Source organism: Arachis hypogaea, chromosome 9, assembly GCF_003086295.3.
Source record: "Arachis hypogaea cultivar Tifrunner chromosome 9, arahy.Tifrunner.gnm2.J5K5, whole genome shotgun sequence".
In the NCBI taxonomy this organism is placed as follows: Eukaryota; Viridiplantae; Streptophyta; class Magnoliopsida; order Fabales; family Fabaceae; genus Arachis; species Arachis hypogaea.
The window spans coordinates 85,316,393-85,344,160 of record NC_092044.1 but is presented as its reverse complement, the minus strand read 5'-3'; the positions used below and the strand labels follow the sequence as shown (position 1 = coordinate 85,344,160).

At 35.7% G+C, this 27,768-nt stretch overlaps 4 protein-coding genes across 4 annotated transcripts; 2 read left to right on the top strand and 2 right to left on the bottom strand.

Annotated features, from left to right (window-relative positions):
• Positions 1-2,632: 2,632 nt before the first annotated feature.
• On the top strand, positions 2,633-7,815 carry LOC112711147 (65-kDa microtubule-associated protein 3). Its single transcript, XM_025763720.3, has 13 exons — positions 2,633-2,909; positions 3,767-3,854; positions 3,984-4,190; positions 4,429-4,674; positions 4,781-4,990; positions 5,076-5,231; positions 5,323-5,482; positions 5,563-5,714; positions 5,801-5,888; positions 6,272-6,345; positions 6,455-6,529; positions 6,673-6,940; positions 7,126-7,815. Exons 2-13 carry the CDS (start codon positions 3,783-3,785, stop codon positions 7,551-7,553), a joined length of 2,136 nt encoding a protein of 711 aa, XP_025619505.1. The 5' UTR covers positions 2,633-2,909; positions 3,767-3,782; the 3' UTR covers positions 7,554-7,815.
• A 75-nt stretch (positions 7,816-7,890) lies between these two features.
• LOC112711148 (AT-hook motif nuclear-localized protein 6) lies at positions 7,891-15,238 on the top strand. The gene is made up of 6 exons (XM_025763721.3): positions 7,891-8,011; positions 8,084-9,724; positions 12,413-12,480; positions 12,891-13,022; positions 14,214-14,375; positions 14,569-15,238. Exons 2-6 carry the CDS (start codon positions 9,370-9,372, stop codon positions 14,869-14,871), a joined length of 1,020 nt encoding a protein of 339 aa, XP_025619506.1. The 5' UTR covers positions 7,891-8,011; positions 8,084-9,369; the 3' UTR covers positions 14,872-15,238.
• A 1,582-nt stretch (positions 15,239-16,820) lies between these two features.
• On the bottom strand, positions 16,821-17,612 carry LOC112711146 (uncharacterized). Its single transcript, XM_025763719.3, has one exon. The coding sequence runs from the start codon at positions 17,534-17,536 to the stop codon at positions 17,114-17,116; it is 423 nt and encodes a 140-aa protein (XP_025619504.1). The 5' UTR covers positions 17,537-17,612; the 3' UTR covers positions 16,821-17,113.
• Positions 17,613-23,075: 5,463 nt separating this feature from the next.
• On the bottom strand, positions 23,076-24,648 carry LOC112709278 (uncharacterized). Its single transcript, XM_025761171.1, has 2 exons — positions 23,685-24,648; positions 23,076-23,434 (listed from the first exon to the last, which is right to left on the bottom strand). The coding sequence occupies exons 1-2, from the start codon at positions 24,646-24,648 to the stop codon at positions 23,076-23,078; spliced, it is 1,323 nt and encodes a 440-aa protein (XP_025616956.1).
• Between the last annotated feature and the right edge of the window lie 3,120 nt (positions 24,649-27,768).

Here is a 27,768-nt window from a genome sequence, read left to right as displayed (position 1 = left end):
TATTATTTATGCTTTTAGCATCTTTTAAATATTTGATTTTTTAATGTCATGATTGTTTATTATATTTACATTATTCTAGGTTTGCATATGTGCCTGCACCTCATACTGCTGAAGTTCTTAGTGATGCTTTGGTGAATTCCTTGTATGATTGGAACATAAATAGAAAATTATCAACTTTAACGGTTGATAATTGTAGTAAAAATGATGCCATGATTCATCTTTTGCTTGATAAGATTTCACCATCTAACTTTGTTAAGAGAGGGGAATTTTTTCACATGCGTTGTTGTGCTCACATTGTTAATCTGATTGTGAAAGATGGCATGAATGCAATCTATGGTTCTATTGAAAAAATCAGAGATAGTGTTTCTTTTTGGGTTGCAACACAGAAGAGGGAAGAAAAATTTGTAGAGACTTGTAGGCAATTGAATATTAATTATAGGAGAAAGCTTGCACTTGATTGTAGAATTAGATGGAATTCAACTTATCTAATGCTTGCCTCTGCTTTGCCATATAGAGAAGTTTTTGAGCGTTTAAGACACCGTGAATCTCTGTATAAAGTTGTACCATCTGATGATGAGTGGGAAATGGCAAATGAACTTGTTGATAAATTAGAAGTCTTTTATAGTGTGACTGAATTATTCTCTGGCACTTTATATCCAACGACAAATTTGTACTTTCCCAAGGTGTGTGAAATGAGATTGACATTGAATGAGTGGTTGTGTAGTTCAAATGAGATAGTTCATAGAATGGCAACAAATATGATTAGTAAGTTTGAAAAGTATTGGGATCAAATTAATGAAGTCATGGCTGTGGGAGCTATCTTAGACCCTAGGTATAAGATGAAGTTATTGAAATTTTTTTCCTAAAATATATGGATCTCAAAGTGAGAATCATCTGAGCAAGGTGAAGAAAATGATGGAAGAATTAGTATGTGAATATCAACTTAAGGCTAGGGTTAAAAGAAGAGCAACAAATGATCATAATTCAGCTTCTACTTTGGATGTTGGACATGATGAAGGATCTTCAAAGAGAAAATTTAAATCTATCTACTTGCAATTTGTGGAAGATACATCTGAAGACTGCGCCGCGAAAACTGAGTTGGATTTCTATTTGGAAGAGAGTGTTATGGTAGATAAAACAAATTTGGAAAAATTTGACATTTTGGGCTACTGGAAAAATATTGGAGTGAAATATCCAACTTTACAAAAGATTGCAAGAGATTTTCTAGCCATTCCTATTTCTACTGTTGCCTCAGAGTCTGCTTTTAGCACCGGTGGTCGAGTTATACATCCACATCGCAATAAATTGGATTGTGAACTTGTTGAGGCGTTAATTTGCACTCAGCACTGGATACACTCTTCAGGTAAAAGTACTAATAACTCAAATTTTATTTTGTATTAAATTTCAATTTCATGTTAAATTTAACTCTTGTAAATTGTTGGTTGATATAATATAGATAAATCAGGGTCGAAAATTCCAATTCCTTGGGACTATGTGATGGATATGGGGATTTAGGAGTTTAGGTAATTATTTTTTTATTATGTCAAATTCATATTAAATATATGATATTCTTGTTTATGATGTATGTTAACATATTCATATTTGTGTTGTATTTTAACAGAGAACATGGAGTTGTTTGTTGGAAGTTGAAGACTTTATTTTATGGCTTTTTTTAAGAATGGAAGTTGTATTTTAAAATTTTGTTTTATGGATTATGATTTCTTATTTTATATTTCTTGATTTGTAAGTTGTAATCTTGGATAAGACATGTATGTTTGTGTGTTGTAATAATGTTTTGTCTTTTTTTTTTTATATTTTTTAAAATTTTTATTGTAATTTTCATATAAATATTCAACATAAAGAGATGGGGAATGGGGACCCGCGGGGAACACGGGGAACGCGGGGAATGGGGATGGGGGCAATTATCTCCCCACGGCGAGGATCGGGGCGGGGACGGGGACAAAATCTGAGGGCGGGGATGGGGAGCAGGGAGACATCCCCCGCCCCCGCCCCGCCCCATTCCATTGACATCCCTACTCTTTGTACAACTTCAATTTGTATAATAAAAAGCCCTATATATAGTAATATAGTAATTATATTTAACACTTTAAGGGCGTTACTTTACTAAAACACAATGAATAAATGCAATGAAATCGAAATGTAAGCACTAAGCACTCTCTGTCTCCTATCCAAAAATTCACATTCTCCTGAAATTCAAAATCTTTTCATTAATATATCTCACTTTATAATCATACAAAGTCATGGCTCACAACTCAACACAACAAACCAGTCTTAGAATTAGATTTTTTTTGGAAATTTTTATTTTTTAAAAAATAAATTAAAATTAAATTTTATAAAAAAATAAATTAATAATTTTTTACCCATGTAGTTAACTATTTTGGATAAATTTATCTAGAATGAGAAAGTTATAAAGTAAAAAGATAAATATTTACTTATTTTTAAATTAAGATAATAATATTCACAAACAATAAAAATTACAATATCAATAGTGATTAAGTCTTCATTTTATTATTTTATTATTTTTCTACTTATTTTTTTAAAAATCTTTTTAATTTGGAATTGTTTGGACTTTGGACAAAGCAGGTAACATAACAGACAGAAAGCAATAAATAAATGGAAATCAAAATGGATCCAAAAGCGCTCGTCAACGGTCCCCTCCAAATCATAACGGCTACTTTCCCTCCCCCCCTTCCTGCTCTCATCAAATTCAAACTTCAAATCAAAAACCCTTACTTCAACAAAAGACTATCTCTCTCTCTCTCTCTCTCTCTCTCTCTGAAAAATATCCAATCGTTTTCCCTCTTCCTCTTCGACAAAAGAAAAATCGAATCACGAAGAAATTCAGTCAAATCATTTTTGATTTGTGTTTTCTTGTTGTTGTTGTTCAGGTTAGTTTCCACTCACACCATTCACTGATTTTCAGTTATTTAACATTTGAGATTCTGTTCTGTTTCGGAGGGTAGGGGAAGTGGAAGTAGCAAAAAAAAAAAAAAACCCTAACACTGCGAGATCGAAATGCCTCAGATGTTAAAATAAAGTAAAAATAAAAAAAAATTCGGAAGCGTTCGAATTTGGTTTTGAAAAATGTAGCTAGTTTCATGTTTCTCTCCAGCTCAGATCGATATTAGCGTTTCTCTGAATCAGATTGATAGAACAAACCCGTGCGCGTTTTTCCCCCTCTTCCTCTTCCTTTCTATTCTTAAAATAAGTTTGAAATTAAAGTTTCGGGATTCAATTATCTGTTTTTGATTTGTTTACTGGTGTTCGTTTCTCCATTTGATACGGTGGGATTCATAAAATTTAAGTTCTAGGGATCTGCCATTTTTGCTGCAGTGTTGGTAGTGGAGTATTGTTTTTTCTTCCTTAGTGTTGAGCTGTTTTGCTCCCTCGGAGCCATCATTGTGTTAATCGGTGTGGGTTTAGGGTTCCGAATTACTTATTTTTGTGCGGGAATGATGGCTACCTCTTAAGCATAGACTACAGTTATTGCATTTGGACCTCAGTCAAAATTGATACTAATTTCCTTTCTACAGTTAGGATCGATTAGTTGAAAGCAGTTTTTTTCCTTTGAGAAAAAAACTTATTTATTTGTAAAAATTAGAAATTGCTTTCCTGTTGCTGCAAGTATTTACTTGATTTCCATATCTGTCAATGTGACCCATTAATTCGAAGTCAAATTTACAACGGGGATTTGTGTCTTAAACTTTTGCAAGTATTTATGACTTATCAGAGTGTGTTTTGGCAGGTAGAAGTGTTCCAAAATGTCTCAACCTCAAAGTGATCCCCTTTTGCAAGCTGAAACAACTTGTGGGTCCCTCTTGTATGAACTTCAGGTAAAAACATTCATTCATGCTTTCTGCAGTTATCTTTTCTGCGGTATCCTCCCCCACCAGCAGATGAATTGAAGAATATACAGAGAGACTTTGAAGAAAATCTCATGGGTTTCCTTATTTAATTACCAGATAATATGGGATGAAGTCGGGGAGAATGAGACTGAGAGAGATAGAATGCTTTTTGAGCTTGAACAAGAGTGCCTAGAAGTATATAGAAGGAAGGTTGATCATGCCAATCGTAATAGAGCTCAATTAAGGCAGGCAATTGCTGATTGCGAGGCAGAGCTTGCAGCCATCTGTTCAGCAATGGGGGAGCGACCAGTCCATACTAGGCAGGTTAGAGATGTTTCATGAATTGCTAATTTTCTTATTCTCGTTTTAGTGTGGCTGTGTTTTGACTGATGGGCTTTGCCAAAGAGATTCTGAGTGAAACTGTGCATAATGACATGATTTATCTGACCGTAATTGAAAGTGGTAAATTAGCATTTAAAAGAAATTTGCATCCTCTCTTATCTGATATAGTGATATATTGGTTAAGACTAATAATATGATTTTTATCTCTGTTGTTTTCTAGTCTGATCAAAATGCTGGAAGTTTAAAGGAAGAGCATGCAAGAATTCTGCCACAGTTGGAGGAGATGCGTAAAAGGAAGTCTGAGCGTAGAAATCAATTTATAGAAGTTCACGAGCAAATTCAAGTTATCTCAATGGAGATTTATGGACCAAGAGAATATATTCCAGCTGTTGTAGATGAAATTGATTTGTCCTTGAGAAAACTTGAAGATCTGCACAAACAGCTGCAGGCACTTCAGATTGAAAAGGTAATGTTTGCTTTAGTTCATATTTTACTGTTTGATCAACTTACAGCATCTTCTCTAGATACTGTATATAAAGCTAATGAGGCTTGTATCTTCTTTTTGAATGCAGAGTAGTCGCCTCAAAAAGGTCCAGGAGCACCTGTATACGTTGAACTCTCTATGCTCAGTGCTTGGTCTAGACTTTAAGCAGATAATCAATGAAATCCATCCCAGCTTAGGCGAATCAGAAGGATCTAACAGTGTAAGTAATGATACCATCCAACGATTGGCTGTTGCTATACAAGAACTACGCGAAGTAAAATTGCAGAGAATGCAGAAGGTAAAGACTTATTCTGTCACTTTGTGAATTGAATTTTGTGTTCTTTCCTTTCTGGTTGATAGTCAAAGTTGCTTTGATTTGACAGCTCCAAGATCTTGCAACATCAATGTTGGAGCTCTGGAACTTGATGGATACACCTATTGAAGAGCAACAGATGTTTCAGAATGTTACATGTAACATAGCTGCTTCAGAACATGAAATAACTGAAACTAACACCTTGTCTGTGGACTTCATCAAATGTGTGAGTTATAAGTTACTTGACTAAAATATTTGTAAAGCTACATGTTTTGGCTATGTGTTGAGTTCATGGCGAAGTAATAATTTTCACGCAGGTTGAAGCAGAAGTATCAAGATTAGAAGAGTTAAAATCAAGCAAAATGAAAGAGCTTGTTTTGAAGAAGAGAACAGAACTAGAGGAGATATGTCGAAAGACTCATCTGGTTCCAGAAATAGATAGTGCTGTTGAATATGCTGTTGAAGCTATAGAGTCCGGTAAGTACTACTTTATACTAAGGAATTTCTGGACACAATACTATTTCCTTTGGAAACTTATAAAGCCTGTCTCTTTGCAGGAACTGTGGACCCTGCTTGTGTGCTTGAACAAATTGAAGTTCAGATTGCTCAAGTTAAAGAGGAAGCTTTAAGCCGAAAAGAAATACTTGAAAAGGTTGAGAAATGGTTGGGAGCCTGTGATGAGGAGTCTTGGCTTGAGGAATACAACAGGGTTAGTTGCCTGCATCATCCTGCCACCATTCCATTTCAACTTTTTTTTTTTCAGTTCATGCTTACGACATTTTCTTAATATTCCAGGATGACAATCGATACAATGCTGGGAGAGGTGCTCATCTTACTCTCAAGCGAGCTGAGAAAGCACGTGCCTTGGTTAATAAAATCCCAGGTATTTTATAGATCTTTATGGTATCTTTATTTGTGGTGATTTGTAACTATATTATCACTAAGTGATATAAAGCAACAAGATTAAAATTGGAAAAAGGAACCTGCACTTGAAATAGATTCAGTGGACTACATTACGTAATTCTGTGTGAATTTGACTTAATTTTTGTACGGAGAGGTGCCACTGCCAAAATGAGCCGATATCAATATTCTGCATACCAAAATTAACAGTACTGGTTTAAATTATGGGTCTAATGATATTGTTTTTCCTTTCTTATTCCACTACATTCATCATTCAACATTTCTCTGCTAAACATTCTCATCTGCTTCCTGCATAAAAGATGATTGTGCCTGTTCTAAAATCTAACTTCTCTCTCTTGCAAATAGCAATGGTAGATGCATTGACTTCAAAAACTTTAGCATGGGAAAAGGAAAAAGGCATTCAGTTCACCTATGATGGTGTAAGTTCTCTTTCTACTTTATCATTACCATTTTTTTATAAGAATATTTGGTTTGGTTGCTCAAATAAATTTGCTGCAAAATGATTCCTGCTTTTGTGTGGCTTTCTAGATTTGCCTGCTCTCCATGCTGGAAGAGTACAACATATTACGGGAAAAGAAAGAGCAAGAACGCCGCAAGCAGCGGGTATGGGCATCTTACTCAAAACCTTAGTAGTGTAACTTACTTTTGAGATCTTCACAAAGTTGTATCAATCAATGAATAAGTATATACAATAAATATATATTTTGTTATTTCTTCAAAACATCTAAATTTATTTTCTATATCAGGATCTGAAGAAACTTCAGGGACAAATGATAGCGGAACAGGAGGCACTATATGGGTCAAAACCGAGCCCTTCGAAGCCCCAGAGTGTAAAAAAGGGACCTAGGATGTCAACTGGTGGGGCAGCTAGTCGAAGAGTTTCCCTCGGAGGAGCAATGATTCAAACTCCAAAACCTGATTCAAAAGCTAATTCTCGTGTTGCAAGAAAGACTGATAAAGCACACCAAGTTGAGCAGAATTACTTGGATGATGGTGTTTCATGTTTATCATCAGGTATTTCTTTAAATTCTACTGTTTTCCTTTATTAAATAATGGTTTGTGCATTATTTTAATTAACATAGAAGACAAGTCAACACACGTAACTTTCATGTTGGTGTTTTTGTCTTCCATAAGTTGAACAAACATATGCATTTAGAACTATTATTTTAATATTCTTTGTTCTCCCCATGTTTATGTAGCTAGAAGAGGACTAGATATTGCTGGTGTTCCTGTAAAAAAGTATTCATTTGGTGCCGGGAGCACTCGTGACATAGAACCACCACCTCTTGCTCGACAGCCTTTTTCGCCTATCACTTCGAAAGTATCATCAAATACCAATATGGCAAATTCCAAGGATGAATTGAATATACAGAGTGAGAAGTTGCAGAAAACAATTTCACTTAACAATATGCCATTCTCTACTCCCTCAAAGACAGCTGCTATTGTGGTGGATGATGAGAATAGAACACCAAAGGCAATGCCAATTCCTGTCCCTTCTACACCTTCCACTGTTTCAGTTCCAATGAAGATGGTCATGACTCCAGCTCCTGCTTTTGGAGGTGGTGAATTGGTCCGTGACATTGAATATTCCTTTGAAGAAAGACGTCTTGGTTTTGTCTTACAATGATTCTTTGGTTGTCTTGTTTTCATCATCTATTCTAAAATCATTAATCATGAGTCAATTGTAATTGGCTTCCTGATTGTGTGTATACAAGATGTGGACGTAGAACTAGGTTGTGAAACCAACTAATATGAGATTATGCAGTCTCATCTGAATTTTTTTTAATCATCGTGTTCTGATAATATATGGAAAACAGTGTTTGGATTTTACATTCTTAAATGGATTATGAAAGCAAGAACATGCGGGACACTGTTTCGAGCTTTGACCATGTCTTTGTTTATAATTTTCTTTTCCAAATCAAGATTGTATATATGATGTGTACAATTCAGCTCACCTAATAATACAAAATTTGGAGCAAGTAGCTGATTTTTACCATAATATCAGTTACGTTACATAAAGGGAGAATAGAGCACCTAAATATAGGGGCAGGCATCATCGCTTACCAAGTCTCAACAAATTTTCTGGTAAGCATGAATTGCGCCCATTTTTAATTATATTGATTATTAATTATTATTCTTATAAATTGGAAAAAGTAGGTTTGGAGCTTTTGTTCAACAGAAGCTGTGAATGAGGAAGATAAAGTGAAAAGGATAGAACATGTATCAAGAGAATGAGGGAGGAAATTAAAAAAGCAAGAGAGGAGAGAGCATGCGCTTCAGCGCTTGCAGTGGCAAATACAGTAGAATCACAAAACCAAAGATGGTTGAATCGCGTCTCAGGTGGTTTGGACATGTGAGAAGAAGACCGATAGAACATCCAGTCAGGAGGGGGGTGGATGAGATGGAAGATGGACAAAGGGCGAAAGACAGAGAAAGACCTAAGAAGACCATCCATGAGGTGGTCAGACGAGATCTACATGACAGAACACAATGGCGTCGTTTGATTCATGTAGCCGACCCCATTTAGTGGGACAAGGCTTTGTTGTTGTTGTTGTTGTATAAATTCATCCATTTGAGTTGCTTGGTCAACTTTTTTGAAACTGAAAAGACAAAGAAATTGTCAGTAGTTGAGGTAATGCAGTGGCTCCAACCCTAGCTTTACAGCTTTGAAATTTTTCTTTAAAGAAATACCTTTAACTAAATAAATGCTAGTTTTATATAAAAAAGGCATTTTCTTTCCTTTTCAAAAATATTACATATTTTTTTAATGCTATTCAAATTAAGCATCCGCATTCACAGCCATTTATTAAATCAACTTTATTAAATTTCCAAGACGGACGTGAAACAATTTCTTAACCAAAATCTATACTTTGAATTTAACAATTAAAATATTAATTAATAATTAAATTTACAATATTTAATTACTTTATTTTAAACATTTATTTAATTTTTCCAATTTTTCCCCTTTCTACTTTATTTATTTACTCCACCTTTTCCTGCAAAACCCTAAAATTCGTGTATCAACTCTGGAGAATTTGTGCGCCAGAGTCTGTATTTTTCTCTGTAATTGTACAATTTTTTTTCATAAAATTCTGTTAATCTCGAAGCTTTCGATTTTCTCTGCAATGGTGAGGATTTGAGCTCACATCATCGCGATTTTCTCGGAACCCCAAGCTCAAGCGCCTCCAATTTCTCTTCTGGGTCTTCAACTTTTCAACAAAAGATTACGTTTCTGAAGTTTCCCTTCAGATTGTAAATTTTTCCTCGCATTCGAATCTATTACTGTTGCCGAAGTTTGACATTTCTTTCCCTTAAAGAACAATTATTTTTCCTGATTTTTTTTTATGTTTTGAGCTTGAAAACGCTTGAATCTTCAATGTTGAGGGTTTAAGCAAGTTTTTAAGCTTTTGGAGTGTCTTAGTTTTCCTTTGATTAACATAAAAATGGAAGAAAAAGAGAATTTTGGTGCTGGGCATGCAGTGGTAGGTGATGCTAGTGCCCCAGAGAGCTTCCACGTGGCACCCAGAGTTGAGACCTTAGATTTTTCCGGTGCCTCCACGCCGGTGCCAGCGACGGGGACCGATGGGAAGAAGAAGAGAGGAAGGCCTAGGAAGTATGGACCGGATGGGAAGCCAACGGCGGCGGCAGCAGCTGGGGCGCTGTCGCCGATGCCGATATCGGCATCAATTCCGTTGACGGGAGAGTTCTCAGCCTGGAAAAGGGGTAGAGGGAAGCCTGTTGAGTCCATCAAGAAGTCATCATATAAGTTTGACTTTCAAAGTCCAGGACCAGGACCAGGTAAAATTATATATAGCTCTTACTTAGTTTGATCTTGTTTTGAATTTTGACCTTTGAGTTTAAAGGATCTTTTATGTCTTAAGATTGGTTACTTATTGTGTTCCTTAATTTTTAGTTTTGCTTTTATACTGTTACATTTGTAGTGGTTGAGAATTGAGTATATGAAAGTAATAAATGAGTGCATTTTTCTTACCTGAAGTGGCTCTTGTCATTTACCTCATTTTTTGAGGAATATCATAATTTGTTTTCAACCCTTTGAGATCTAATTAATTTGGAGGTAATCGTTTGGAGTTTGGGAGTTACCTTTTGTGATCTGTGTTTTTAGTAGTTAATAGTTGCTAGTTTGTTTCTTGGAATTGATTTTCAGTTTTGTAATAATAGAGTTTATCTTGGGTGGTAGGGTGGGGAATAGGAGTGGACCCTTAGATTCCTTTTCAGATCTACAAACTACAAATATAAGTGGTGAGATGGATGAGGATATTTTGTTTTTGTGGTTGAAAAGTGAAATTTTTTTTGTTGTTGTTTCAGATAGCATATGGTACTCTTTATTTTCCTTTATCATGGACGAAAAAAGTGTCTTAACCTAGCCATGCAAACAATTAGACCTAAATAAACTATTGCATGTTCAACTGATTGAGTATAGTACTTAACCTATGTGACTTAGTATACTTCTAGTCAATTGAATTGGCACGAGTCAAAAAAATGGGTTGCATTATTGGAATTTTAGTCAGGAAAGTTTTCAATCAATTGAGTATATACTTGCAGAATGTTAAAAGTGGCTTTAGAATGATAATGTTTTATTTTGTATATCAATTTAATGTAGTGAAATGTCTTGTTAAGTGCATGGAAGAACACAAGGCATGTTTAGATGGAGGAGAGGGTGAGGTTTCTTGCATAACTATTACCTATAGGTTGGGGAGGCTTTATAAATTAGAGCTAGGATTTAAGGTATCTTCAATTTTGGAGGATCTTAAATATTAAAATGAAGGGGAAGAAATAATTTCTTAATCCATTAGGGTCTCAATGATTTCTATTTACAATTCCTATGTTTGGTGCATAGTTTTTTATTGCAGATGGCGGCTCATGGCTGTGAGCCAAAAATCCACCATAAAATAATGGCGGATGGTGTTGCGAGAAATGGCGGATTACCTAAAAAAATGCATATATATGTACAAAAACATGCAGAAAATTTGCAAATATAATAAACTATAAAATATAATCTATATAATCATTTTTCTAGTCATAAGACATCCAATTAATGCAGCAAATATAATGGCAAATTTAGCAAATAAACATAAGACATAGAACATAAAAACTAAAAACTTAAAAGAAAGACCAAAGTCATTGTCTCATCATGTCTTTAAACTAACAAATGATGAAATAAACCATGTAAATTCTAGCTCTCATCAACTTCATCCAAATTAACACGATTATTATCGCGTCCCGCTGCCCCCTCATCATCATCTGATTCAGTATCATTAGAATCAAGGGCTGGTCTGGAAGTTGACATAGTGAACTGAACTGAACGGAAAAAAAAATTGGAGGAAGAGAGGTTTATGAGGGAAGGGAAGGAGACAGTGAACTGAACGGAAAAAAAAAAAAAGAATGTATGTAACTACGAACCAGAAAAAGAGGGAACTGTGATGATGAGCAGTGGCGACGACCAGCAGCGACGGGCGGTGACAACCAGCAGCGGCGACGGGGCGGCGGCGAACGGCGACGGGGCGGCGGCGAACGGCGACGGGCAGCGGCGAAGATCGGCGGTGATGGGAGGCACAAAGAAGAGAGAACAGAGATGGAGAGACGTTTTTGACGTGAATAAGAGAGGAAGAGAAGTTTTTGAATAACAGAGGCTGATTAGGGTTACATGTATCACTTAGGGTTTCCTAATTTACCCAACTACCCTCATTTTTTTAGAATTCCGAAAAAACCTGCCATTTTCGCCATTTTCATGGCGTTCCGCCTTGGCGCCACCGCAATTGCGGCCGCCTTTTCACCTGCCGTGAAAAACCATGTTGCGGTGGCCTCTGTATGGCGGCGAGGCCAAATTCCGCTACGCCATACCGTTATGGCGCCGCCATATCCGATATTTCAAATCACTTTTGGTGAAGAAAATAGTAAGAATAGAAGATGAAATTGGGGAACAAGGTTTTGCTGTTTTCACTATTTTCTTTGTTTACTTCATGAAATTCTAAAACTGAATAATATAGAAAATAAAAACAGTGAAAGAAGCAAAATAGACCCTTATTCTCTTCCCTTTCTACCTGCGGTTTTGTGCCTTCTTTGTCTCCCATGTTAGCAATTCCTATATTGACTGTGAAAATGCTGTACCTGAACTTGTAGTCAATCTCAGTTCATTAATTATGTTTATGAGGTTTTCTTCTTTGTCTTTGTACATTCTTAAGGAGGTACATAGTGCCATTAAGTATAGAAAAGTTGAATATTTAACAAATTTTAGCGAAAGCATGAGTACATCTAAAGTAGCTTGTGTATAGCTATGATATCTACTACATTGTTGCTAAGCATACGTTTAGAATGCCCTAAGTACCACATAGTAGATTAGGCTCTTTTTTTGACTTGATTAGTGAAGCAATTACATGCAAAATTAGGATTATTATTATTTGAATTAGATTAGATAACAAGTTTCTCTACAGACTCTGTCATCTTACCATATATGCCATTTTGTAGGTGAGGGAATCCAATACTCAGTTGGTGCCAATTTTACACCACATGTACTTACTGTAAATGCTGGCGAGGTATTCTATTCAACTCCCTTGAATTCTATATACTGAAGGGCAGTAACTAGTTAATTTATCGTTTCACTCTTATTGATTTGTGCATGAATGCCATATACAGAACACAGCCATTCATTTTCTTTGAAACCTGATTGCCACAAATTTTATAGAGAAAGTTTTCAATTAGAAAGATTATCTTACTCTTGTCTTTTACCTGGAAGCTCCCTTTGATCACATTATTTTTTTCGTTAACATTAATTGTAGAGATGATAATTTATTGGATTGGCTGGACTGTTGAAAGAAAAATAAGTGGAACAAATTATGATTTTGTTTGGGAAACCCTGATGCTTGGTGGTTATGTTATAATTATTTGCATGTAGTGTGTTTTTCTTTCTTCTTTTTTTTGGTGATGTTGCTATGGCCTGTCTCAGGATGTTACTATGAAAATTATGTCTTTTTCTCAACAAGGATCACGAGGTATATGTGTTCTCTCTGCAAATGGCACGATTTCAAATGTTACACTTCGTCAACCAACATCTTCTGGGGGTACCTTAACGTATGAGGTTAGTGCAATCCTGTTTCATCAATCATCAGCACCAAAAGAAAATGTGTGTGTTGTCTTAAACAATGAAAAGATGTTTAAATAACATTTAATCAATCACAGAAGAGGTACTGGTAATGAATTTGGTTATGAATAATATTCAGCCATGTATGTCTGCTGTTGTATCTTTTACTTGTTAGATATCCTTCATGAGTTTCCAAATGCACTCCAAAATTCAAAGCTTCATATATGTGCTTAATTTTTTCCGTCTTTACAAAGAAAGGAACGGTAAGTGTTATTGAGAATAAATGATAAATGTATGCATATACTGCACATTCTTTGAATTTTAAAATAATTTGCAATCGATGCTTTCTTGTGGAGAAATATGTTGGATTTTATGTCGGGCCTGTGGAAATATCCTTTTTTTTTTTTTGTAATTCAGCTTCTCTTACAGTACTTTGTGTGGTAGCGGATGGTATCACTTACATCAATTTTAGCCTAAGTTTCATGAATATGGGTACGGTACTTGTATCCTGTACATGATACGAAAGTTCTAACGTTAAAATAATCTAAATATTTAATCTTAAATTAAAAAATAAATATTTAAATAGTCAACTTGATGTCTTAAAATGCATATCTAACTAGTTTTAGAATAAAAATAATTAAAAAATAGATAAAATTTACTCAAAATTATGTAATTTTGAACTAAATACAAAAAAGAACCATACCCAGCTCTATGCCTCTATCCAAAACATCTTTTTGTGTAAAACAAAAAATGTTTTTTTGTGAGGTGCACACCTAATAGTGCCCAAAAGCGTTCCCGTATCCAGTACGTACCCATACTGGGTATGTTGCTGGGTATGTGGCCAAAAAGCATGTACCCTCGTAGATTTTGGACATTACCAATTGGATGCTATATTAAACTTGTATCACATAAATGAAAATAGTGGACGGGATTATGATTTATGACTAAGTTTCTTTTCCTCATATCCTAGGTTTGACCTTTCTTCCCTGTTTCCATATATTCATAATTTCCATCTGAATAATTTTGAAGAAGTACATAGAGTGTGGTATATTCTCCAATTTTTTAAATCAGAGATTCGATGCGTTGTTAATTGGCGCCTCAGTCATCTTCCTTCTTTACCCTTAAGTCTCTAGCCTGACAGTTGGTGTCATGTGTAAATAAGCTCACACTTATTTGATTCTTTTAAAGGGGCGATTTGAGATTCTTTCCTTGTCTGGTTCCTTTATGCCTACTGAGAATGGAGTTACGAGAAGCAGATCTGGCGGGATGAGTGTCTCTTTAGCAGGTCCAGATGGTCGAGTAATGGGCGGAGGACTCGCTGGTTTGCTGATAGCTGCAGGCCCTGTTCAGGTAAACCTCATGCTGCGGAAAGGATGTTCATTCAAGATCTTTATGTACTTGCTAATCTGATGTTTCATAACTTAAAGAATAAGATAATATTATGCTACTTGGCATAATAAATTCGTAAAAAATTGACTAGTTTGGAACTGTTGAATTTATTAGGAGCAACTTGACACTTTCTCTCACTAATCTTCTGCATCAGGTTGTTGTGGGCAGTTTTCTCCCCGGTCACCAGCTCGAGCATAAATCGAAGAAGCCTAGGGTGGAACATATATCAACCATTACCCCATCACACGTTACTCCTGTTGTCTCCAACGAGGAAATACGAGTCAGTTTTGGTGGAGTGAAGCCTATTATGACACCTACTGCATTTCATGGACATGGAGAGAACATTGTTTCCTTTAACAATGCTCCAGACTCTCGGAACTCATCTGCTGACAATAAAGAACCTTTGCCTGAAAAGGAGTCTAACCCAAGCCATCCGAATGCGGAGGTCCCATGCTAAAGCATATCGCTCGGTGCGGATTGGTTAGCATTCTGCAGAATCAAACTCACTCATGCTTGACTGACGCTGACAATTTAACTTACAAATACAGAACCTCGATGAGTCAGATGAGTGTCACAAATGGTTTTGACTCAAAAAAGTTTACTCTTTTGATTTCTAGGTTGTTCAGTTAGGAAACTGTTTTATTAGGGTTTTTGTCATGTGTATGTGCTCTCCTGATAATGTATCTCTGATGTTTACTTGCCTCATTGTTTGTAGCAATTAGATGTTAAAAGATGTGATTGGATGTGTGTTTCAGAACTCTTGTAACTTCACAATACTATTTGTTGTGAAAGAAGAAAATGGCTTATCAGCCGTTTAGGCTTAACTTTCTTTTGGAAGTTTCTTAATGTTTTATTTTATTTTTTATTTATTGTTTCTTTTTTCCAGAGAATGAAGTACTAAAGTGAAAGGAGAAGGAAGATATGATAATTTTATTGAGTAAAGTGATAATTAGGTTTCTGTGTATTTTGACATTGGACTAATTAGTTTTTGGAAAAAAATAAAGTATCAATTTGTTTTTGTTCCTTTATAATAGCAAATAGTGGACATGTGATGTTTTTTTCTCAATTCATCACGTAAAATTTAATGGTGATGTTTATATGTATCATTAATCATTGTAACAGGTTTATTTATGAAAGATCATTGTATAAATAATTTTTGGAGTGAAATTTTACCTATTTTAGTAGAATTTGTGATAAATAGAGAATAGTAACTCAAAAGATAATAAACGTTTTAGTGTCTAAAATTATATCGTTTTTATGTTCATATGGTCCACCATTGTAGATAACAAAATAAGGTAATTTTATTTCGGTTCTTACTATTCATTGATAAAAGGACATATAAGTCCATTGCTTACTATCATGAATGACCTAATTAATATATTTTTTTAAAGGACTAATTAGTCTGAAATCAAAATTTTTGATAATTTAATTGTCATTTTACTCTTTTGTCAATGAGAAAAAAAATGCAAAAGGGACTTATGAATGATGATGCAGACATTGCAAGTCTTCACTTACCTACCAATCAATATTATACCAAGTTACCAACCACTATACCTGATTGAGATTTTGCTTAACGCTAGCACTCCAACTAACACACACACATACATGTATATATCCTCATCTTTATTTTTGTTTTCATTTTTTCTTATTTTAGGCATGCAAAAATCAGCAGAGTATATTCCGTCTTGTGTGTACATTATTTATCCTTATGGAGTATCAAAATGTATTTTTATTCTGACAAGGACATCAAAATTTCCTTTTTTTTTTCTTCTTATTTATTTTGATTTCTGTTTTTTGGTCTTATCCTATGTAGTTATGCAGCAGTTTCACAGTATTTTAGTATCAAGAAATCTCTTTGATTTAACAAAAATGGATAGTCACACAAATCTGAAAGTATCAATTTTTCATTGGACCACCACATTCATTCAGATTTTCCTTGTCAGATAACCTCAAAACAGCAAACAAAATAGAGGGATTATATATTATATGTAACGACTTGGGTGCCAATTTCCAACCAGGAGCAAAACTTTCCTATAATTCTAACACTTTTCTTCTATATTAAGAAGCAATTTTCAGAAATTAATAAATTATATTGTATGTATATATAATATATTAAGTATGGATGTAAATTTAAGATGCTTAACTTTTAAAAAAAAAATAGTAAAATTAATTAACCATTTCATTTAGTATGCAACAACCTTTCTAGACTACTCATAAAGTTTGAAGAAAAAGGTTAAATAATGTCTTGGAACTACTACTCAATCTTTATGAGAAACCAGAAAAGAAAGCTAAAACTTATATATAACAATTGAATCTCCACAACATATATGCTATTTATATGTTTTTTTTTTCCTTTCTTTTTTGCTACCTTTTCTGTGCTGAATCTGAAGTAGACAAGTAGTGAAGTTCTTCATTAAAAACAAACACATAAATAAAATGTAGTCATACTATTTTCATCACGATTGGCTTCATCTTTTGTTCATCTTTTGAACAGAATCCTTCAAGGCACTCCTAAACAACTTAATTTCTTCTAAAATCTTAATAGCATAAGCATTCTAATTAAAAATGTTTAAAAAAACTAAAGAACAAACTAGTAAGTAATAGTGTAATACTATAAGATTTCTTATGATACTCCAACCTTAATTAGGCCTAATTAATAATGAAATTTTCCCACAACAAATAAACATTATTATTAGTATTTATGTGCTAAAATATTCAGCTTTCCAACCTTTGTTAACTCTCTCTATAAACTCTTCCACCTTTCTCCTCAGCTCATCATCCTTCCCTTCAACCTCTTCTTCCTCTTCCTCATTACCAAAGTCATCATCATTATTACCTTCAGATTCTGGTTTCTTCTCTTCTGCGTTTTCAGGTTCATCTTGTTGAGTTGGTTTGTTTTTTCTGAGTAGAAACTTGGAAGTTGTTGTTCCTTGTGTACCTGTGTTGATGGGGTGATGATGAATATGATGATGGAGTTGATCAATTTTTTGTTGATCAAAACTTATGAGGCTTGGCTTCAAGTCCACAAGGATAATGAGTATGAAGATCAAATTGCAGAAACAGAAGATGAAAGCAGTGCTTGAAGCTGCTTCAGTTATGAACTCCACCACAGATTCTAACATTTTTTTTTTCTCAACGATAATATTCAAAGAAACAAGGAAGAACTATATAGAGTAAAGTAAAAAAAAAAAAGATTGAGGTAGTTAGACTGACTTAGAGACATATATAAAGCTATATTCTAATGTGTTTGGACAGATGCTAACGTGGACAGAACATTCTTCTCTAGAAGTAGCATTTTTTTATAGAGCAATACTAGGGGGCAGCAATTTTTGTGATTGTTAGCCATCAACTACCCATCAATGATGATTTGATGGTGTGAGATTGGTGTGAGATTTCATCCAATGGCTCACCTTCCTCTGCTGGTTACATGCTGGCCAAAATTCAACAAAACTGCTGGTCTCCTAGACTTTTCCTTTTTTATAATCTAAATTGGATATTAATCAAATATTATCTAACTAAGAAATAAGGACATAGATACAAGATATGATGTAATACCTAACATATGGACATACTAATTTTATTTCCTTTAAGATACAAGGATAATATATTTATAAAATATAAAATATTTTTATTTATATTAAAGTATAAATTATTTTTAAAAATATTTTTAATATTTTTAATTATATAAAATATTTAATATAACTTTTGTTTTAACAAAATAATAATATATATTTATTTTTAATTTATTTCAAGAATATATGTAAAAATTAATGTCGATAATTAATGATATTTGAAAATATTTAAATATGTTTGAAAAAATATTTTTATTTTTTATTAATATACAGTTAGATATAAAAAAATACATATATCAAATAAGTATAGGATAAATGTCTTATCTAAAAATACTTTTAATATACAACACAATAATTCAATAAAATTTTTGTGATTTATATTCATCTAATATAATATAGAAGTGAAAAATTAGATTTTTTTGTTTTTATCGTGTTTAATCGGATTCATCTCTTTGATTTCATGACATATTTTGAAAAGGCTAAAAACTTCAATAGTGAACAAAGTTTCAAATCAAATGATATGTTTTTCTTCTCCCTAGAGTCAAACCTCTGTAAACATTTCTTTCATAATTGATTTTACTATTTGATTATGAAATTATCGGTGGAATAAAAAAAAAGTAAACGTTAAGAAACTTACTAATAATTAAATAAATGTCATCTTATTATATTTGAATTTCAGAGGTGTAGTGAGACTGCTATATGAACAGAAGAATAGGATATATCTTGTGTAAATATTTGATTCGATATGTCTTAATGTGTGTGTGAAGCTTGATCCAACTGTATTTTGGGGGCCTTTAAATTTATTAGATTAATCATAAAGTCAAAGAGTCAATTGCACCATACTTATTTATTGCAAGAAGCTCATATGCAACTTTGTTAATTGGTCATACGGCACAGCCATCTATGTGTAATCATCAACTTTACATCAACCAATCAAAACTATGTGTGTATAATTTTATTTTTCATTTTATATGAGCTCTAATCCTCCCGTGTTTACTTAATTTAATTAATAATTTATTTTTCCTTTAATCATGGCCTCTTTGAATTGAGGTTAAGAAAAGTAAAAGGAATAACCTAGGGATGAATTGCGATCTATATACATAGGGTTAGTTGGATATTGTGAAATTTGTATTTTCTGACCTAATAATGAAAAGGACTAGGGACCTAACAAAGTAACCAGACGATTTTATTTCCTGTTGAAAAATGTCATAACTGGTGTTAAGAGTTTGTCTCTCATGGTTATTAGTGTTCTCACACTTATCTTTCTGAGTATGACCCCATCAAAGATACTGTTCCAAAAAATTTGAGTCTAAACAGTGAGGTCTAAATTTTTTTTTGAAATGCCTAAATTTTTTATGATGAAATGGAACTGGTATCTTTAAGAGACTCCGAAATTTAAGCAAATTTTTTAATAAATTGAATTTGAAAAATATCTAAAGATGTCAGGATATTTATAAATATAGATATATAATTAATAACCACACATTTGAATTCAGTGTACCAAGTCGTAGTCGAACAGATAAAATCGAACGCATAAATAGAGTGAATTTGAACTTTAAATGAAATACAAATAAACATTATTGTTTGAGGTTGGTCTTGTCAATAATTGCTTTTGATTTTTAAACAAGCTCTGAATATTTGCAACTTATTTTTGCGTTGAATTAATAAAGAATGAAATTAAAGAAACAGGGCATATTATATGTTTTTTTTTTTGTCAGGTTCCAGGCTAACAAAAAGCCCAAACCACAGAAAACGGAACTCCCAACTCTATGCACGACCTGGTTTTGAATCCGGCGCTAGATACATTCTCCTTCCCCAAACTGCAGCTGTTGCTCCTATCCTGTTGCCTTATCCCGTTTTGAATCCTATCTTCACGCCGTTACTCGCCGGAGCTTTCCCTTGGGTCTTCAACATCGTCACTACTATTGGGTCCTCACCATCGTCACTACTACTCTGTCCAACGCTCCCCCTCGAACTCGCGCTGTTTGAACTGCCAAGCCAAAGACGGGAAGCGCGCCTTCACTTGGACTTCGGCAGATGTCATCCTCTCCAGGTAATTTTCCGCCGGCTCAGTAAGAGTTGGTTTCCTGGCTGTGTTGTCCTGATAGTTGGTACGTTGTAATTCATATATGGCAGTCACTCTTCTTCCTCTCTGAGTAGTGACACTAGGGGAGATGTAGTTGGATCTCCATCTTCTTCAGCAGTTTAAAGCACCTCCCGCCAGTAGAGGAATCGTGTCCTCTATAATAACGCCTTCAGCCTTCATCGCACCAAGACAGCAAACCAAAAAATTCTGCAATTGATTTCTCTCTCTTTTTTTTTTCTGGAGAATCCCACAGCTCTAATCCATCTTCTCCCACAAGTCTGATTCTGTCTACTTCTAATGATGCCATGATGCAAGATTGGTTCAGAGTCTTTAGATATTTAGTGCCGACACTTTAGGTGTCATGTTACTGTCTTCTCACTATCTGCAGAGCTTGAAAATTGTGCTGAAAATGTTGCTGCTCGGTCATGGCCTGTTTGAAAGTATTACGTGCTTCTCTTCTTGCAATTCCTCTGATTTCCACTGGTTGGTCCCAGGTCCAATTTCGATTCAGTCTGCTATTTATCGCAAGGCTTGCCACTTGGTGTGCTAGTTGATTGCCCTCCCTATGTGTCCACGTAAAACCGCTATTTGATATACCCTCCATCAGGACATAGATATCCCTCAGAATCGGATCTATCTCACCGATAGTTTCTTTCGCTTTCACTGCTTAGATGAGAGGTAAACTATCCGATTCAAATAGGATATTTTTCAATTGTAAATTTTTTGCTAGAATAAGCGCACTCCTTAATGCCATTGATTCCACTGATAGATTTGATGTTGCTCTTACTATTTCAGCTGATCCTGCTACCACCTTTCCTTCATTATCTCTGATTACAACAGCTATTGCACCCTTTCCGGATTCCTTCCTGAAAGCTCCATCAACATTTGCTTTGAGCTTGTCTCCTATTGGCGGCCTCCAGGTAACCCTTGTTCTATACAAATTTCTATTTTCAATACTATTCCTTTTGTCTGTGAATGGCTGCTTCTGTTCATCTATTTTATTTGCCTCTTCAAATTCCGTTTCTAAAATTCTCGCCCTTGTAATCGTTGCCATTGGTTCTATGTTGCTATTCCGAAAAATTGCACAGTTTCTAGATTTCCAAATTTCCCAGCTTAGGTATCCCAATTTGCTTATCATAGTTTCTTTCGATTCTTTACCTTCCTTGTTAATTTGCCTCATGTTCTCTAGTAACCATTCTCCATATGAAGTAACATTTTCTGGTGTTGGGATGCATTGGCTTTGAGCTCCAAACCACACAGCCCTCGTCCAAGGACATAGTAATAGTGCATGCTCCGTTGTTTCTACTTCAGTTCCACAAATTTGACATATAGGGCTTCTTATGATTCTCTTCTTATAAAGGTTGTAGTTTACTGGAATTATATCATGTGCAGCCCTCCAAGTAAATATTTTGATTTTTTTTGGGACTCGCATTCCCCAGATTCCTCTCCAAAGTTCCTTCAAATCTGTACTTGATGATCCTGAACCTGTTTCATGTTCTCTTTTCTCCATCTTAGCCGCATTATAGCCTGTCTTCACTGTGTATGTTCCATCATATCTGTAGGGTCATATTATTCGATCTTCTTTATTGATTAGGCTTATAGGTGTATTCATAATCATATCTCCTATGTTCTGTGGAAAAATTTGTCTGATCTTGTTTTCATTCCATCCTTCACCTTCCTCCATTAAATCATTCACTCTTTCCACCGTTGTGTTTATAGCTGCTTGAATTCTAGTCATTCCCATAATCCAGTTATCTTCCCTTACTTTAATTGATTTGCCTTGTCCGATACTCCATCTTCCTTTCCTTCTTAGAAAGTCTCTTCCTTGTATTATGCTTTTCCAGGCCCAAGATGCTCCTTTCCCCTCCTTCGCTTCCCAAAAATCAGTTTCTGGAAAGTATATACTCTTCAGTATTTTAACCCAAGTGGCATCAGGATTTCTCGTTACTCTCCAAGCTTGTTTCGCTAGGTACGCCAGGTTCTGACTTTGCATGTCCCTGAAACCCAAGCCTCCCTCCTCTTTGCTCATGCTGATTTTTGTCCAACTCCTCCAATGCACCCATTTTTCTTCTCCGGAGCTTGCCCACCAGAATTTTGCTATTCTTGCACAAATCCTCTGACAGAAATTCTTCGGCAACATCACAACGTTCATAACATATGCTGGAATGGCTTGTATCACAGACTTAATCAAGGTTTCTTTACCCGCCTGATTTAGTAGTTTTTCTTTCCAGCCTTCTAACTTGTTCATCACCTTCTCCTCTATCCATGTCAGTGCCTTGTTTTTGGATCTTCCCCACTGTGCCGGTAGTCCAAGATATTTTCCTGGTTCCTCCCAAGTAGGCATTCCTAATATCTCTTCAATATTTACCCTTGTTTGTATAGGAACTTGGCTTCCGAATATAATCCCCGATTTCTCCAAGTTTATCATCTGTCCCGATGCCTTCGTATACTGATTCAAAATTTGTATGATTTGATAAAGTTCATCTTCCCTTGCTTCAGCCAAAACTATACAATCATCTGCAAACAAAAGGTGTGTAATGGCAGGTGCATTAGGTGCTGCCTTGAAACCTGTAATTTCTCCTTTGCTGTATGCCTCTTCCATGAGAATGGTAAAAACTTCAGCTGCTAATATGAAAAGATAAGGAGATAGTGGGTCGCCCTGCTTGAGGCCCCTCTGTGGATTAATGACCTTGCTGAGGTTTCCATTTACTTTAATCCTGTAGGAGGCACTTTTGACACATTCCATAGCAATATTGACCCATCTCTGATCAAAGCCCAAAGCTTGCAACACCATTTCCAAAAAATCCCCCTCTAGTCTATCATATGCCTTATTCATATCTAACTTGACTGCTAGACTTTGTGATCCTCTTTTCCCCTTTTTTCCAAGGCTGTGGAACACTTCTTGTACGATCAAAATATTATCTTGAATGTATCTTCCACCGACAAACGCACTTTGTATTGGAGAGATTATCTTGTCTAGTATCTTTCTCAGCCTAATTACAATTACCTTTGTATGATCTTATAGACAAAGTTGCAGCAACTTATTGGTCTCAGCTGACCCAAATTCTCAGGTTGTTTGATTTTCGGTATAAGCACAACTGTAGTTTCTCCCATTTCCTTTGGCATTGTTCCAGATGTAAAAACCTCTTTCACCACCGCGATAACTTCCTTATGAATTACATCCCAATGCTTTTGAAAAAAGAGTCCATTTAAACCATCTGGGTCTGGAGCCTTTAGGCTCCCCATCGAAAATGCCGCTTCTTTAATTTCTGCATCAGTGATGTTCCATAGTAGTTCCTCGTTCATTTGTTGAGTTACTCTTCTCGGAATCTTCCTTATGATTTCCTCGAAATTCCTTCCACCTGTTGTTGTGAAGAGATTTGTGAAATGTTCTTCAATTAAAGACATTATCTCCTTGTTTCTACAGATCCATTGTCCCTCTTGGTTTTTTAATCTTTCAATTCTGTTACGATCCCTTCTTTGTATTATTGAAGCATGAAAGAATGAAGTATTTTTATCACCCCACCTCAACCATTTGATTCTGGATCGTTGGCCCCAGTACTTCTCCTCCCTCCTCCATAAGTCTTCAATTTTTTTCTTCAGTTATAATACATTGCTGAACTTCCTCAGTTAGGTCTCTTTCCTGAAGCTGCTTTATCTCTTCCTTCAGCTCATTAATCTCCCTATCTGCTCTTCTAAAAGTTTTTTTACTCCATTTGCTCAATTCAATTTTGCAATTCTTTATTTTGCCTGAAAGATCTTCCCATTTTCCTTGTTGATTTTCATTATTATTCCATCCTTTTTTGATAATTTCCTTGCATTCTTTATGATCTTCCCAATAAGCCTCATACCTAAACTGCTTGGAGCTTCTTCCCTTTGGCTTTAGCTGTAGAAAGATCGGACAGTGGTCTGAGCTAATTGCCGGTAGAGCAGTTAACGTAGCATTCTGATATATCATACGCCAAGCCCAGTTTGCCAAGACTCTATCTAACCTCTCTCTGGTGACAAATCCATTCCTTGGGTTGCTGAACCAAGTGAATCTACCACCCTTCAAGTCTATATCCATCAGTTCGTTATAGTTAATAAATTTTCTAAATTCCTCTATTTGACTTCGAGGCTTTGGGTGCAATCCTATTTTCTCTTCTTGTTCTAAAATATCATTAAAATCTCCTATAAATATTTGTGGATCATCCGTTGACCTATTCTGTGCTGACAACTCCTTCCATTGAGCCTTTCTATGTTGAAATTTTGGGTTCCCATATAGAAAACAGCAGCTCCAGTCAAAGTTATTATCTTCTTTTATTTTAGCTTTTATATAATAATTAGACCATGCATAAACATCAACATCAATATTTTTATTCCACAAAAGGCATAGACCACCGGACAAGCCCCGGGGTTCGATGCAAAAGTGTTTCTCAAAATGTAACTTCTTTTTAAGTTTCATAATTCTACCTTCCTTGGCCCTTGTTTCTATCAAGAACAAAATATCTGGTTTAAATTTCCTACAGAGGTCCTGAGCCTCTGAGGTTGTCGCAGGGGCTGCAACCCCGCGACAATTCCAACTTATAACACTCATGGCTCTAGGTGGGGCATGTGTCGGCCCGCCTCCTCAGCCATATCAAAAGAAAAGTTGCTGTGATCACCTCTTATAGTCAGTTCTCTGGTGTTTTCCCCTTCGGTCTTGTACTCAACTTTGCTCCTTTTGCTTCGCGTTATCATAGTCTGCTGTTCCATCTTCGTCTCATCTGAATCCAGAATTGTGAGCCTTTCTATTGAATCTCTTTTCCTTTTAATGTTTAATTTGTATTGCATCTTGTTTGCCAATTCAATTTCCCAGTTTTCTATATTCTCCCTACGGTGTTGCTGCTCTTGCTCTTCATCATCTTCACTAGCCAACTCCACCAAGTAGAAGCTTCCCTTACCATCTCTATGGACTTGTGTTTTCCTGGCTTTCTTCTTTCCCACTTCTTCGATATTCTGTTTTCTATAATTCCATATGCTTTCACTTTGTGTCTCCTCCCTATTTTCCGCTACTGTGACTTCCATATGCTCAATCTTCCTCTGTTCTGTATTGGCTTCATTTCTCTTCCCAAATTTCTCCCTTAATAACTCCCTGATTGTCTTGGCCCCTTCTATTTCAGTATCTTTTTCCTGTTGCATCATTTCTTTACTCCCATACCCAGTATACGTTGGCAGCCTTGTATTACCCTTGCTTGGGCCTTTAGTGCATGAGTAGCTTTTTTCTTCTTCATAATTTGCATTGCTTGGACACTTTTTAGTGGGCTCTCCTTCTTGAAATAATCTTATGCCTCCTAAGACTTGTCCTACCTTCTTTGGGCCAAGCCCATTTTTGTTTATACTCCACTTGGCCTCTTTGCCTCTTTGTTGCTGTGTAGCTTTACCCAATATCCCCATCTGTCTCTGATCTTCTTTCCCTTGATTTCCTCCATTAGTCAGCTGATTTTTTGGGATTTCTCCCACCTGCTCTGCTCCTTCCATTCTTACTTTTTCTCTACTTTCCTGATTTCTAGAATTTTCCTCTCCCTTCTTCTCATTATTTTTTGCCTGGTCAATACCTACTCCACTGGCTGTAGACTCCTGTAGCTCTGCCACTTGCATGTTGTATTCTGTTCTTCCACGCGCCTCCCCTCCTTTCTCTGTTTCTTCTTCATTGCACTGTTCTTCCTCATTCTCTGTTACAACATGTATTGCTTTTGCTTGATTGACCCCCATTCCTGCTATGTATTTAGGCATATCTGAGTTCCATGAGGCCATCACCCTTTCCTTGTTGCACTCTTTTCTTCCATGCCCTAAGACTCCACAGTTCAAGCAGTATGAATCTTGCAATCTTTCATATTTGAAGTGAATCCTAGCATCAGGAAGATTATCCCTTCTCATCCAAAATCCAGTAGGTAATGCCTTCGTCACTTCCATGGCCACTCTCACTCTGAAAAAAGACCTTGCCAAAATATTATTTTTGACCGGATCCTCCACCTCCTCCACTATCCCCATTCTCTCACCTATAAATTTGCCTGTTTCAACATTCATGTATTCTAAAGGCAAGCCATGAATCTGTACCCAGAATTCTAGAAAGCTATGATCCACTTCATGTATTGACTCATTTTGTGTCCACAGTTTTAGATTGATCAGATAGCCCCTTACACTCCATGGCCCCCTTTTAAGATCTGTTGCCTTCTTCTTTTGTCTTCAATGCTTATTAACACCTTGTTTCACGCCACTTCAGAGATGGATAATCCTTTCAGGTTTTCCCATATTCCCATTAAAGCATTCCTGATTGTCTTGAAATTAATCTCTTTATCTGCTATGACTTTTCCAATTATGTTGATGCATTCCGGCTTGAAACCTTTTTGCTCCTCCTGTTTGATTGTTATTATTTTTCCATCTATAGGGTCACTGATGAACAATGCCATGCTAGCTGAATTTAACTCTGCTGATGCTCTTGCCTTCGAAGCCGTGCTAAACTGATGTTCTTGTGTGTAAATGTTGCGGAATGTAGATGTATTGTTATGTGTATGGGTTCTGTATGTGTTGTTTTGTGTTGATGAAACAGGTTCTAGTTCATAATGGTTGTTTTGTGTTTTGTGATAGGTAATCTCTCTTACAGAGAACTCCTGCTTGTACCAACTCTCTCCAGTTGAGAGAAATTTGCTCTCCAGTTGAGAGAATGGGCATATTATATGTTTGTTTTTGGAAAGAATATTACATGTTTTTGGTTAAAAAAAATATCTGCAAATAACTCCAATAGGCATGGCCCAGAAAAGTCCAATAGTTTATTTAGTATTTTGGGTCATAACCGATATTCATTATGGTCATTTGATTTTGCTTAACTACAGAGTGGGCTGTGTCTCTAGGCTTCCTTGGTTTTTTTGAAACAAGTTTTACAATAAATATACTATGGAGGACATACCAACCGCCATTGAGAATGATATAGTAGGGTTGTGAGAAAGGTATTTGAGGGAAGATGAGATAGGGATAGGAGCTAATGACCAACTAGTATGTTCTCCTATAGTGGAGCCTCACGCTCTCCAGAGGTGGAGCAACACTGCTTCGACAAGCGAAGCCTTTAATCTTACAAATTATTCAAGCCAGTTCACATATAAGTTCGAAGAGAATCATAAACAACAGGCGGAGACAAAAAGATACATAATCCAACAAGGCGAGTCATGGAAGGGATGGAGAATGTAGCCATGGAAGGGGATATTCTAGACCTGGAAGAATCTTCAGCTCAACATGGAGATAATACAAACCAGAAACTAGTCGGTCGGGTGTTGACGGAAAAGGTGCTCAATACGGTCACAGTGCGCAAAACGATCTTCAACATGTGGGGAGATCCACAGGGTCTGGTGATCACCAATGCAGGACCAAACTCCTTTATCCTGAACTTCAAGAGCCAGGAGGAAGCCAGAAGAGCATATGAAGGTGGACCATGGAGGATAGAAGGGCACATGTTGAGTCTGCAATGGTGGAGCTCAAACCTGTCCATTGAAGAGGTAAACTATAATCAACTCTCTATCTGGGTTCAAATACATGGTTTACCCTATGATAAAATTAACATAAAAAATGCTGAGAGAATAGGAGCCATAGTTGGGAGAGTGATCAGTGCTGAAGATCCCTTTGTTGAAGGGAATATGCTTAGATCCTTTCTGAGGGTCAGAGTTGAGATAAATGTTCAAGC

Excerpts from the sequence above, each read along its gene's own strand:
- LOC112711147 (XM_025763720.3), top strand. The coding sequence starts at position 3,783 with ATGTCTCAACCTCAAAGTGATCCCCTTTTGCAAGCTGAAACAACTTGT. Across the intron at positions 4,991-5,075 it reads AATTGCAGAGAATGCAGAAG|CTCCAAGATCTTGCAACATC; the intron begins GTAAAGACTTAT and ends TTGATTTGACAG. Across the intron at positions 6,941-7,125 it reads TGTTTCATGTTTATCATCAG|CTAGAAGAGGACTAGATATT; the intron begins GTATTTCTTTAA and ends ATGTTTATGTAG.
- LOC112711148 (XM_025763721.3), top strand. The coding sequence starts at position 9,370 with ATGGAAGAAAAAGAGAATTTTGGTGCTGGGCATGCAGTGGTAGGTGAT. Across the intron at positions 9,725-12,412 it reads AAGTCCAGGACCAGGACCAG|GTGAGGGAATCCAATACTCA; the intron begins GTAAAATTATAT and ends GCCATTTTGTAG. Across the intron at positions 14,376-14,568 it reads TAGCTGCAGGCCCTGTTCAG|GTTGTTGTGGGCAGTTTTCT; the intron begins GTAAACCTCATG and ends CTTCTGCATCAG.
- LOC112711146 (XM_025763719.3), bottom strand. The coding sequence starts at position 17,536 with ATGTTAGAATCTGTGGTGGAGTTCATAACTGAAGCAGCTTCAAGCACT.
- LOC112709278 (XM_025761171.1), bottom strand. The coding sequence starts at position 24,648 with ATGAGTGTTATAAGTTGGAATTGTCGCGGGGTTGCAGCCCCTGCGACA. Across the intron at positions 23,435-23,684 it reads AACTGAGGAAGTTCAGCAAT|GTGGAAGGAATTTCGAGGAA; the intron begins GTATTATAACTG and ends TCACAACAACAG.